The sequence below is a fragment of the Staurois parvus genome, unplaced genomic scaffold, assembly GCF_062004578.1.
Source record: "Staurois parvus isolate SC_StPar_1 unplaced genomic scaffold, SC_StPar_1.0 ptg001481l, whole genome shotgun sequence".
NCBI classification, from domain to species: domain Eukaryota; kingdom Metazoa; phylum Chordata; class Amphibia; order Anura; family Ranidae; genus Staurois; species Staurois parvus.
In genome coordinates this window covers 850,408-864,307 of record NW_028319277.1, presented here as the reverse complement: position 1 = coordinate 864,307, position 13,900 = coordinate 850,408, and the positions used below count along the sequence as shown (strand labels likewise).

Genomic DNA, 13,900 nt, shown 5'->3' with positions numbered 1-13,900 from the left:
ACAATTCTGTGTCCCTGAGTAACAATTCTGTGTCTGTCCGAGTAACAATTCTGTGGCCCTAAGTAACAGTTCTGTGGCCCTCAGTAACAATTCTGTGTCAATGAGTAACAATTCTGTGTCCCTAAGTAACGGTTCTGTGGCCCTCAGTAACAATTCTGTGTCCCTGATTAACGTTTCTGTGGCCCTAAGTAACGGTTCTGTGGCCCTCAGTAACAATTCTGTGTCCCTCAAGAAACAATTCTGTGTCTGTCCCTGAGTAACAATTCTGTGGCCCTAAGTAACGGTTCTGTGGCCCTCAGTAACAATTCTGTGTCCCTGATTAACGTTTATGTGGCCCTAAGTAACGGTTCTGTGGCCCTCAGTAACAATTCTGTGTCCCTGAGTAACATTTCTGTGTCTGTCCGAGTAACAAATCTGTGGCCCTAAGTAACAGTTCTGTGGCACTCAGTAACAATTCTGTGTCCCTGAGTAACAATTCTGTGGCCCTAAGTAACGGTTCTGTGGCCCTCAGTAACAATTCTGTGTCCCTGATTAACGTTTATGTGGCCCTAAGTAACGGTTCTGTGGCCCTCAGTAAGAATTCTGTGTCCCTCAGTAACAATTCTGTGTCTGTCCCTGAGTAACAATTCTGTGGCCCTAAGTAACGGTTCTGTGGCCCTCAGTAACAATTCTGTGTCCCTGATTAACGTTTATGTGGCCCTAAGTATTGGTTCTGTGGCCCTCAGTAACAATTCTGTGTCCCTGAGTAACAATTCTGTGTCTGTCCGAGTAACAATTCTGTGGCCCTAAGTAACAGTTCTGTGGCCCTCAGTAACAATTCTGTGTCTGTCCCTGAGTAACAATTCTGTGGCCCTAACGTTTCTGTGGCCCTAAGTAACAATTCTCTGGCACTCAGTAACAATTCTGTCTGTCCCTGAGTAACAATTCTGTGGCCCTAATAACGTTTCTGTGGCCCTAAGTAACAGTTCTGTGGCCCTCAGTAACAATTCTGTGTCTGTCCCTGAGTAACAATTCTGTGGCCCTAAGTAACAATTCTCTGGCACTCAGTAACAATTCTGTCTGTCCCTGAGTAACAATTCTGTGGCCCTAATAACGTTTCTGTGCCCTAAGTAACAGTTCTGTGGCCCTCAGTAACAATTCTGTGTCTGTCCCTGAGTAACAATTCTGTGGCCCTAAGTAACAATTCTCTGGCACTCAGTAACAATTCTGTCTGTCCCTGAGTAACAATTCTGTGGCCCTAATAACGTTTCTGTGGCCCTAAGTAACAGTTCTGTGGCCCTCAGTAACAATTCTGTGTCTGTCCCTGAGTAACAATTCTGTGGCCCTAAGCAACAATTCTCTGGCACTCAGTAACAATTCTGTCTGTCCCTGAGTAACAATTCTGTGGCCCTAATAACGTTTCTGTGGCCCTAAGTAACAGTTCTGTGGCCCTCAGTAACAATTCTGTGTCTGTCCCTGAGTAACAAATCTGTGACCCTAAGTAACAATTCTCTGGCACTCAGTAACAATTCTGTCTGTCCCTGAGTAACAATTCTGTGGCCCTAATAACGTTTCTGTGGCCCTAAGTAACAGTTCTGTGGCCCTCAGTAACAATTCTGTGTCTGTCCCTGAGTAACAATTCTGTGGCCCTAAGTAACAATTCTCTGGCACTCAGTAACAATTCTGTCTGTCCCTGAGTAACAATTCTGTGGCCCTAATAACGTTTCTGTGGCCCTAAGTAACAGTTCTGTGGCCCTCAGTAACAATTCTGTGTCTGTCCCTGAGTAACAATTCTGTGGCCCTAACTAACGTTTCTGTGGCCCTAAGTAACAATTCTCTGGCACTCAGTAACAATTCTGTCTGTCCCTGAGTAACAATTCTGTGGCCCTAACTAGCGTTTCTTTGTCCCTAAGTAACAATTCTGTGGCCCTCATTAACAATTCTGTGTCCCTGAGTAATGCTTCTCTGTCCCTAAGTAACGTTTCTCTGTCCCCAAGTAACGTTTCTGTGGCCCTAACTCTGTCCCTAATACAGAGCGGTCTGCCTCTCTTGAATGATTGGAGGCAAATGAAGAATTCCAAAATGGCCGCTATTTATAGCTCGACCATTACACAGTGCTGGCTGGCTGGCTGCTGATTGGCTGATGCGATCACATGTCATTAAGGAATGCATTATGGGTCAGCGCGCCTTGTCTGCGCGCCTTCCCAGACATCCCCGCTCCGTCGCCGCACATGTCCGCCGCCATTTTAGGAAAAATTTTGATTCGCGCGTCCGAAGTAGGCTATTTTTCGGATTCGGCGCGAATCGAAATTTTTCCAATATTCGACTCGAATTCCACTTCGCCTACTTCGATTCGCTCATCTCTACTGGTAACCATCCAATACAATGTACGAGTAACTTGTAATAGACAGGGTGACTTTATTATCTAACTACTACACTGAGAGTGGTCTTCTTTTTTTATTCCTTCTCTAAACATTGGATGGGAGTCTTTTAGAACCTGTTTAGATCCTTGAGAGGAGGATTGATATCTGTCTGGATGAGGATTGCTGGTTCCATGATCTGCACATATTCATCTCCCATTTGAGTTGCCTATATTTACCAGTGTGTTTCGGTCAGAATTTGTGGGAAGAGACCGAACCATACGGGTGTCCTGGTGATGGTGGATCGTGGGAACTGCATTTGGGACTTTTAAACTGGAATTTGTTTTGATTAATTGGACTTTATGTTTGTGATTATGGCTGCAATTTTGATTTATTTTCTATTATGTAGACTCTATAACTTTTGCACAAACCGATCAATATAGACTTATTTGGATGTTTTTTTTTAACCAGAAATATGTAGTAGAATACATATTGCCCTAAATATATGAAGAAATTAATTTTTTTTTTTATTATTGGGATCAACTGTGGGTATAGGATTATAACTTTTTTTTTTTGTATTTTAATGGTTGAATGGTTGAATTTTAAAATACATTTTGAAAAATTATAGTTTTTGGTTATAAATTAATTTGGGTTATTTTTTTTTTTACTAAAAATATAACTGAATAGATTTTGGCCAAGATTTATGAAGAAATATTATTTATTTGCAAAATGTTAGAAAAACACTTTTTTAAAAAAATGTATGGACTTTTTCATTTATATAGCAAAAAGAAATAAAAATGCCAGTGGTAAATAAATACCACCAAAATAAAGTTTTATTTGTCTCAAAAAAATGCTAAAAAATGTATATGGGTACAGTGTTGCATGACCGCGCAATTGTCATTCAAAGTGTGACAGCACTGAAAATTGGCCTGGGGGGGAAGGGGGGTGAAAGTGTCCGGACTGGAAGGGGGGTGAAAGTGTCCGGACTGGAAGGGGGTGAAAGTGTCCTGACTGGAAGGGGGGTGAAAGTGTCCGGACTGGAAGGGGGTGAAAGTGTCCTGACTGGAAGGGGGTGAAAGTGTCCGGACTGGAAGGGGGGAAAGTGTCCGGACTGGAAGGGGGTGAAAGTGTCCTGACTGGAAGGGGGTGAAAGTGTCCGGACTGGAAGGGGGTGAAAGTGTCCGGACTGGAAGGGGGTGAAAGTGTCTGAACTGGAAGGGGGGTGAAAGTGTCTGGACTGGAAGGGGGGTGAAAGTGTCCGGACTGGAAGGGGGTGAAAGTGTCCGGACTGGAAGGGGGTGAAAGTGTCCGGACTGGAAGGGGGTGAAAGTGTCTGGACTGGAAGGGGGGGAAAGTGTCTGGACTGGAAGTGGTTAATTTAATTTTATGTGGCAGATGTTGACTAGAAGGTGTAACAACCATTACTTGTAGATGTGGTGTCATGGGTGTCATGCAGTGGTTTGATTGTTATTTTCTCTTCCCTACAGGCTGAGGATAATGTAGCTGGAGCCTTGGCCTGCACCAAGATCCTGAAGGCTCTCTATAAAGAGGAAGAAGATACCAAAGAAATAGAGGACATGACAGCACTTGCAGACATTTATGAGGAGCGAGCTGCAGGTAACATAAATGTATTAAGATCACAGCTTACCATCTAATAGAGAACAGGAGGTATGAGGGTCCCGATCATTACAGATCACATCTAATAGAGAACAGGAGGTATGAGGGTCCCGATCATTACAGATTACATCTAATAGAGAACAGGAGGTATGTGGGTCCCGATCATTACAGATTACATCTAATAGGGAACAGGAGGTATGAGGGTCCCGATCATTACAGATTACATCTAATAGGGAACAGGAGGTATGTGGGTCCCGATCATTACAGATTACATCTAATAGGGAACAGGAGGTATGAGGGTCCCGATCATTACAGGTTACATCTAATAGGGAACAGGAGGTATGTGGGTCCCGATCATTACAGATTACATCTAATAGGGAACAGGAGGTATGAGGGTCCCGATCATTACAGATTACATCTAATAGGGAACAGGAAGTATGAGGGTCCCGATCATTACAGATTACATCTAATAGAGAACAGGAGGTATGAGGGTCCCGATCATTACAGATTACATCTAATAGAGAACAGGAGGTATGAGGGTCCCGATCACTACAGCTTACATCTAATGAAGAACTGGAGGTATAAGGTTCATTCTCATTACAGCATGCAGTCTAATGCAAAACAGTAGCTATGAGGGTCCTACTCACTACAACTTACTGTCTATTAGGAAACAGGAGATATGAGGGTTCTACTCACTACAACTTACTGTCTATTAGGAAACAGGAGATATGAGGGTTCTACTCACTACAACTTACTGTCTATAAGGAAACAGAACCTATGAGGGTCCTACTTGTAGAAAGCGTACACCCAGAGATGGACGCGGTTCAATCACAGTGACATCTGGTTGTGTGTGTGTGTTGGAAGTGTCACAGGCAGGTCAGGTTACAGCAGGGAGCTCCGAGCTATAAAAATTTTTGAGCTGGGTGCCGGGCGGGCTGGGAAGATGAGTAATCTGATGCCTCGTAAAAAGATAACCCAAGCCTTCCTCTGAGTTCAAAGACATTCCAGAGGAGTAGAGACTAGATAAAACTGTTAAAATCCATTTTTCCCTTATGTCTCATATCTTGGAATATGAGAGACTTACCGTATTTTCCGGCATCTAAGACGACTTTTTAACCCTTGAAAAACTTCTCAAAAGTCGGGGGTCGTCTTATACGCCGGTATACGGCATGCTGACACTTGGTGTCAGGGCGGCACTTTTTAGGGGTGCAGGGTGCAGCTGGGTGTGGCATTGTTACGCACGTGACGTGACATCTCGGTTTCAGATTGGCTAGTCCTTCGGTTACGAGTTTGGTGAGAAGGGCTGGGGTCTGACGCCGCGATCGTCACACTACTCACTACAACTTACTGTCTATTAGGAAACAGGAGGTATGAGGGTCCTACTCATTACAACTTACTGTCTATTAGGAAACAGGAGCTATGAGGGTCCTACTCATTACAACTTACTGTCTATAAGGAAACAGGAGCTATGAGGGTCCTTCTCATTACAACTTACTGTCTATTAGGAAACAGGAGATATGAGGGTCCTGATTCTTACAGCTTACATCTAATAGAGCAGAAGAGAAATGATGGTCCTATGTTTTACAGCTTACAGTCTAATAGAGAACAGAAGGAATATCATGGAGGCCTAAAAAGAATGTAAACAGAACATTTAAATTAAATGTATATTTGTAAATCTTTTCTTTATTTCTGGCAATCATTTTCTCAATCTAACTTAAGCCAAAGTTTTTCTTTATGGCTGAAAAGGTGACTCTATAGCTGCTTTATCAACCTCTTAATACAAAGGAACCCTTGAAATAATTTTCGTGTCTCGGGGAACCCCTGCTAAAGTAATACAGCACATCTCTAGCTCACGGAACATTTGCATGATCAGCGCGTTGTAAACATAATAATACTAAAAAGAATAAAGATTGTGGAATACCTATCAATTTTGACATCCGGAGCAGACCCCTACTAAAAATGTTTTAGTGACAATCATGAAATGGAACAGATAATAATAATACTGGTTAGAAAAAAAAACACCAGCAGTAAAACTCAAAGTGCCCCTTACATTTGTGGTCAGTGGAAAAGTGGCTACTTATATTGTTAGTTGGATTAATGGTCCCATACATTGGTGGCCAATGGAAGATGGACACTCTTACACTGTTGACCAGTGGGAAAATTGCCTCCTTCCAGAGAGCTAGATAGAAACTCTTCATTATTATTATTATACAGGATTTATATAGCGCCAACGGTTTGTGCAGTGCTTTACAGAATGAAGGTAGACATTACAGTTACAATACAATTTGGTACAAGAGGAGACAGAAGGCCCGGCTCGTTAGAGCTTACCATCTAGGAGGAAGGATTGAGTGATACAAAAGGTAATAGCTGTGGGGGGGATGAGCTGATGGAGGAAATACATGGTGGTTTACTAGATAGAAGCAGGATAGACTTCTTTAAAGAGAAAGGTTCTCGTGGATCGTCTAAAGGTAGATAGATTAGGAGACAGTCGCACAGCTTGGGGTAGGGAGTTCCATAGGACGGAAGAAGCTCGGGAGAAGTCCTGGAGCATGAGGTGACATGGGAACTAGAGAGCAGAAGGTCTTGGGAGGATCGAAGAGAGCGGTTTGGTTGATATTTTGAGACCAGGTTGGTGATGTGGCTGTGGGCAGAGTTGTGGATGGCTTTGTAAGTTGTTGTTAGTAGTTTGAATTTTATTTGTTGGGCGAGTGGAAGCCAGTGGAGGTATTGGCAGAGTGGGGTGGAGGACACTGAATGGAGGTTAGTGGAGGGATTGGCAGAGAGGGGTGGAGGACACCGAGTGGAGGCCAGTGGAAGGATTGGCAGAGAGGAGTGGTGGACACCGAGTGGAGGCCAGTGGAGGGATTGGCAGAGAGGAGTGGAGGACACCGAGTGGAGGCCAGTGGAAGGATTGGCAGAGAGGAGTGGTGGACACCGAGTGGAGGCCAGTGGAGGGATTGGCAGAGAGGGGTGGAGGACATTGAGTGGAGGCCAGTGGAGGGATTGGCAGAGAGGGGTGGAGGACATTGAGTGGAGGCCAGTGGAGGGATTGGCAGAGAGGGGTGGAGGACATTGAGTGGAGGCCAGTGGAGGGATTGGCAGAGAGGGGTAGCAGACACTGAACAGCTGGTAAGGTGGATGAGCCTGGTAGCAGTATTCATGATGGACTGGAGGGGGGATTACCTATGTAAAGGTAAGCCAATGAGGAGGGAGTTGCAGTAGTCGAGGCGAGAGATTACCAGGGAGTGAATTAGGAGCTTTGTGGTATCATTGGTTAAAAAGGGACATATTCTGTAGATGTTGCGGAGGTTGAGGTGGCATGGTTTGGACAGGGACTGGATGTGGGCCTGAAAGGATAGTTCAGAATCCAGGGTTACACCTAGCACCCTGGCATGCAGGGATGGGTTGATAGTTGATAGTGGTGCAATTGATCCTGACTAAAAAATCAGGGGAAGATCTCTCAGCAACCTCTGGAGGAACCCCAGTGTTCCATGTAACCCTGGTTGAGAAACCCTGCTCTATAGTTCTTGTATTGTGTTTATCATCTCCAGCCTACAGGTGGAGCTCTCAGCTCATTTTTTACCACTTGAAGACCAGCATTAAAACCCCTTTCCTATTCAGGCCATTTTTTCAGTTTTCAGCGCTGTCACATTTTAATGACACTTACTTAGTCACGCAACACTGTACCCACATGAATTTTACGGCATTTGGTTTGAGACAGATAGAACTTTCTTGTGCTGTTATTTAATCACTGCAGAGGTTTTTTTTTTGTTTTTTTTTGCTATACAATAAAGAAAAAACATTTTTCCTATTTTCTGTTCTAAAACTTTACAAATAGATAATCTTATCTTTAAGCCAAAATGTGTTCTGCTATATCACCCTGGTGAAAAAAAAAACAAATAGGTGTATATTTAGTCTGTGTGAAAGTTATATGGTCTACAAACTATGGTATATGGCATACAGTATATTTGGAAATTGATCAGTCCTGATGTATTGACGGCCTATCTCATTTCTTGGGACTCTAAAATGCCAGGACAGTACAAATACCCCAAAAATTACCCCCTTTTTTAAAATAATAAACAGTCCAAGGTATTTAGTAAGAGGCATGGAGAGTTTTTAAAGTTCACCTTTTGTCACTTCTTTGGAAAATTAAGAAAATAAAATGCTTTTTTTTCCCTCAAAGTTGTCATTTTAATAAATTATTTCTCACACACAGCATAGGCATAGTTACAGTTCCACCCCAAAACACATTCTGCTACTCCTCCCAAGTATGGGGATGCTACATATGTGAGATTTTTTTCACAGCCTAGATGCATAGAGGAGCCCAAAATCCAAGGAACACCTTTGGGCTTTCAAGGAGCATAAATTTATCCTCTAATTTCCTGCCTACCTATCATTTCTTAAATCCCTGAAGTGCCAGGACAGAAAAAAAACATTCTCAAAATGACCACATTTGGAAAGCAAGCATCCCAAGGTTTTTTCTGAACAGTGTAGTGAGTCTTGTGAAAATGTAATTTCTTGCCTTAAGCTTTTGGGAATTGTGGAGAAAAGCCTAGACGCATAGACAGACCCAAAATCCAAGGAGCATCTGCAAGTGTTTTTTGGGGCATAAATTACATATCACGTTTTGGGGGCCCTGGAGCACCAGGACAGTGTAAACACCCACAATATAACCACATTTTGGAAAGCAAAAAGCACAAAGTATCTTCTAAGAAGCATTGCAAGTCTTTTGAAGACAACATTTTTTGCCTAAAGTTTTTTGAAAAGGAGTAATGAAAATGTATTTTTTACACAACATTGTAAATTATTAATATATTTTTAACACATCATGGCATATTTTGAATTACACCCCAAAACATATTATGCTACTCCTCCTGAGTATGGTGATATCATGTATGAGAATTTTTCAAAGCCTAACCTCATAGAAGGGCCTAAAATCCAAGGGCACCTTCAGGCTTTCTAGAGGCATAAATTATGCATCTAATTACCTGGTTACCTTTCACATTTTTGGAGTCCCTGGAGCACGAAGACAGTAGAAACACCCACAAAATGACCAATTTTTGGAGAGTAAAAACCCCAAAGTGGCATGTTTAGTCTTTTGAAGAAATTATTTTTGCCTCCTGTTTTTGTAAAATGTGGAAAGAAAATGAAGATTACATTTTTAGACAAAGTTGTCAATTTTATGAGTTTTTTCATACACAGCATTGCCAAACTTCGAATTTCACCCAAAACCACATTCTACTATTCCTTCTGAGTATGGGGTTACCATATGTGTAAAAATTTTTCAATGTTTGAATTAATCATCTATCAGACACTGTATCTTGTGTGTCACAAAATTCAACCGATTCTATTAAAAACAGTGTACTGCAATGATCACCTCTGTATGAGTGGATAGGGAATATAGTTTAGTGTGGTATCACCTGTAGACCCCTTTCCTATAAGCCAAGAAAGCCCAGCCTACTGCAATGTGAGGTCCCCAGGTAGTACAGGAGACTGAAGAAAGGAAGAACAAAAGAGTGCTTCTTGTTCTAGGAGTGCAGTTGTCTGCAAGAAATTGGTGTGACTGGTGCTTTGCTGGAACGTAGTCAGTGGGATATGCCGATGGGGCTGTTGGGTCTGTTGAGGCTACACTGTACTGGTGTGGCGCTGACCAGGAACACTGTTGCTGGCTGCACATGACTCTGGTGATGCTGTACTGACATGGCTAGTGATCAGGAACATTGTTGCTGGTTGCATTGGTCTGATAACATTGCCACTGGTGTGGCGGCAATCAGAAACACTGTTGATGGCTGCACTGGTCTAGTAACACTAGGACTGGTGTGGCTAGCAATTTAGAACACTGTTTCTGACTTGCAAGAGAGAGAGACTGCTCTTGTAACACTGGGACTGGTGTAGTGGCAATCAGGAACACTGTTGTTGGCTGCACTGGTCTGGTGACACTGTGGAGGAGATCAGGAACACTGTTGTTGGCTGCACTGGTCTGGTGACACTGTGGAGGAGATCAGGAACACTGTTGTTGGCTGCACTGGTCTGGTGACACTGTGGAGGAGATCAGGACCACTGTTGTTGGCTGCACTGGTCTGGTGACACTGTAATCAGGAACACTGTTGCTGGCTTAACCACTTCCCTTCCGGCTGTTGTATATTAACAGCCGGATGGTGGCAGTGCAGGGGTGGGTTGCTGTTCATAAACAGCGCCCGTCATTTTGGATTGTGTGCGCTCCCCGTCCTCCGGACACAGCGGAACACTGATCGATGTATGGGACCTCTGTGTGAGGTCCCGATCATGTGATCACTGATTGGCCAATCAGTGATCACATGAATAGGTGTAAGTAAGATGTCACTTCTGACATCATTGCTTACTACGTGTGAAATCTGGGAATGATCACAGAGGTCACATGGTACAGGGCTATTCACAACTGCCTTGTACCATGTGACAAGCTGTGACCAATCACAGCTCTCACAGTATTTCTTAATGGCTGCAAGAATGCAGCCAGAGAGAAGGAGAAATGATTGCTTTTACAGCCTTTATGGGTGTAAAAGCAATCAGTGTAAAAAAAAATCTTCATAACCCCCCACAAGTACCGTATTTTCTGGCATATAAGACGACTTTTTACCCCTTGAAAATCTTCTCAAAAGTCGGGGGTCGTCTTATACGCCGGTATACGGCATACTGACACTTTTTAGGGGGGCGGCGCGGTGCCGCCGCCCCCCCCCTTCCAACGGAAGGGACACTAAGTACAGGGGTGGGCAGGGGCTGTTTCTTACCTGGCTCCGATCCCACGACGATCCGGTCCAGGAAGCGCGGCTGCTCCTTCAGTTCGGCCATTGGATGTTCACGCGACTGCTCGGCTCCGCCTCCTCACCGGTGATTGGCCGCTAGAACTGTAGCTCAGGAAAGGCACACAGATGGCCAATCACCGACGAGGGGGCGGAGCCGAGCGGCCCCGCGAAAATCGAGTGCAGGACCAGCAGGTAAGTGTTCAGTGTAGAGGTGCTGCTGCAACCACATATGCTGGCTGCAGCAGCACCATACTAGAGCAGGGTCAGCAAGTGTCAGTGGGAGGAATAGTGCCCCATCATTGGTGTCACTGATACCAATGATGGAGCACTATTCCTCCCACTGATACCAATGATGGAGCACTATTCCTCCCACTGATACCAATGATGGAGCACTATTCCTCCCACTGATACCAATGATGGAGCACTATTCCTCCCACTGATACCAATGATGGGGCACTATTCCTCCCACTGATACCAATGATGGAGCACTATTCCACCCACTGACACCAATGATGGGGCACTATTCCTCCCACTGATACCAATGATGGAGCACTATTCCTCCCACTGATACCAATGATGGAGCACTATTCCTCCCACTGATACCAATGATGGGGCACTATTCCTCCCACTGATACAAATGATGGGACACTATTCCTCCCACTGACACCAATGATGGGGCACTATTCCTCCGACTGATACCAATGATGGGGCACTATTCCTCCCACTGATACCAATGATGGGGCACTATTCCCCCCACTGATACCAATGATGGGACACTATTCCTCCACTGACAACAATGAAAGGGCACTATTCCTCCCACTGACACCAACGATGGGGCACTATTCCTCCCCCCCACTGACACCAACGATGGGGCACTATTCCTCCCCCCCCCACTGACACTAACGATGGGGCACTATTCCTCCCCCCCCACTGACACTAACGATGGGGCACTATTCCACCCCCCACTGACACCAATGATGGGGCACTATTCCCCCCCCCCCACTGACACCAACGATGGGGCACTATTCCACCCCCCACTGACACCAATGATGGGGCACTATTCCACCCCCCACTGACACCAATGATGGGACACCATTCCTCCCACTGACACCAATGTTGGGACACTATTCCTCCCACTGACACCAATGATGGGGCACTATTCCCCCCACTGATACTAATGATGGGGCACTATTCCTGCCACTGATACCAATGATGGGGCACTATTCCTCCCACTGATACCAATGATGGGGCACTATTCCTCCACTGACACCAATGATGGGGCACTATTCCTCCCACTGACACCAACGATGGGGCACTATTCCTCCCCCCCACTGACACCAACGATGGGGCACTATTCCCCCCCCCACTGACACTAACGATGGGGCACTATTCCACCCCCCACTGACACCAATGATGGGGCACTATCCCCCCCCCCACTGACACCAACGATGGGGCACTATTCCACCCCCCACTGACACCAATGATGGGGCACTATTCCACCCCCCACTGACACCAATGATGGGACACCATTCCTCCCACTGACACCAATGTTGGGACACTATTCCTCCCACTGACACCAATGATGGGGCACTATTCCCCCCACTGATACTAATGATGGGGCACTATTCCTGCCACTGATACCAATGTTGGGGCACTATTCCTCCCACTGATACCAATGATGGGGCACTATTTCTGCCACTGATACCAATGATGGGGCACTATTCCCCCCACTGATACTAATGATGGGGCACTATTCCTGCCACTGATACCAATGATGGGGCACTATTCTCCCCACTGATACTAATGATGGGGCACTATTCCTGCCACTAATGCCAATGATGGGGCACTATTCCTCCCACTGATACCAATGATGGGGCACTATTCCTCCCACTGACACCACTGATGGGGCACTATTCCTGCCACTGATACCAATGATGGGACACTATTCCTGCCACTGATACCAATGATAGGGCACTATTCCTCCCACTGATACCAATGATGGGGCACTATTCCTCCCACTGATACCAATGATGGGGCACTATTCCTGCCACTGATACCAATGATGGGGCACTATTCCCCCCACTGATACTAATGATGGGGCACTATTCCTGCCACTAATGCCAATGATGGGACACTGTTCCTGCCACTGATACCAATGATGGGGCACTATTTCCGCCACTGATACCAATGATGTGGCACTATTCCTGCCACTGATACCAATGATGGGGCATTATTCCTCCCACTGGTGTGCATTGGAAGAGGGGTAGTCTTATACGGCGAGTATAGCCCAAACACTACATTTTAGCAGGAAAAGTAGGGGGTCGTCTTATACGCCGGCAAATACGGTAGTACAGAGTCACTATGGTGACTCCGTACTGCAAGGGTGACTGTATGTTAAAAAACATAAATAATAATATAAAAAAAATATAAAAATGTAAAAAAACATTTTTTTAAAATTATAATTTTTGGTTATAAACTAATTTGTTTTTTGTTTTGTTTTTTTCTAAAAAGAGATCTATGAAGAAAGATTATTTATTTGCAAAATGTTATAAGAAAAACACTTTTTTTTTTCATTTTTTGACTTTTTCATTTATATAGCAAAAAAATAAAAATCCCAGTAGTAAATAAATACTACCAAAATAAACTTTCATCTCTGTAAAAAAAAGATAAAAAATGCATATGGGTACAGTGTTGCATAACCGCGCAATTGTCATTCAAAGTGCGACAGCACTGAAAGCTGAAAATTGGCCTGGACAGGAAGGGGGTAAAAGTGTCTGGACATGAAGTAGTTAAATCAGTGTCCTTAGAGCTTCCCTTTACATCAGAATCTGTAGGATTCCTCCTTACAGTGCAAGGGGGAATGCTGAGGATCCAGATGTAAAGGGAAACTCTAGACACTGGGACTGGTGTAGTAATAAGGAACACTGTTGCTGGCCTACACTGTTCTGGTTACACCGGGACTGGTGTGGTGGTGATAAGGAACACTGTTGCTGGCCTACACTGGGACTGGTGTGGTGGTGATAAGGAACACTGTTGCTGGCCTACACTGGGACTGGTGTGGTGGTGATAAGGAACACTGCTGCTGGCATACACTGGTTTGGTGACACTGGGACTGGTGTGGTGGTGATAAGGAACACTGTTGCTGGCATACACTGGTTTGGT

General features: G+C 44.6%; 1 protein-coding gene across 2 annotated transcripts in view; it reads left to right on the top strand.

Annotated features, from left to right (window-relative positions):
• Window positions 1-13,900, top strand: part of LOC149435695 (transient receptor potential cation channel subfamily M member 2-like) — a 155,722-nt gene that overhangs the window by 60,617 nt on the left and 81,205 nt on the right. For both annotated transcript variants that reach the window (XM_089662481.1, XM_089662480.1), the window contains exon 13: window positions 3,827-3,956. In XM_089662481.1, coding sequence (XP_089518607.1) covers window positions 3,827-3,956 — 130 coding nt within the window. The remainder of the gene's footprint in view (window positions 1-3,826; window positions 3,957-13,900) is intronic.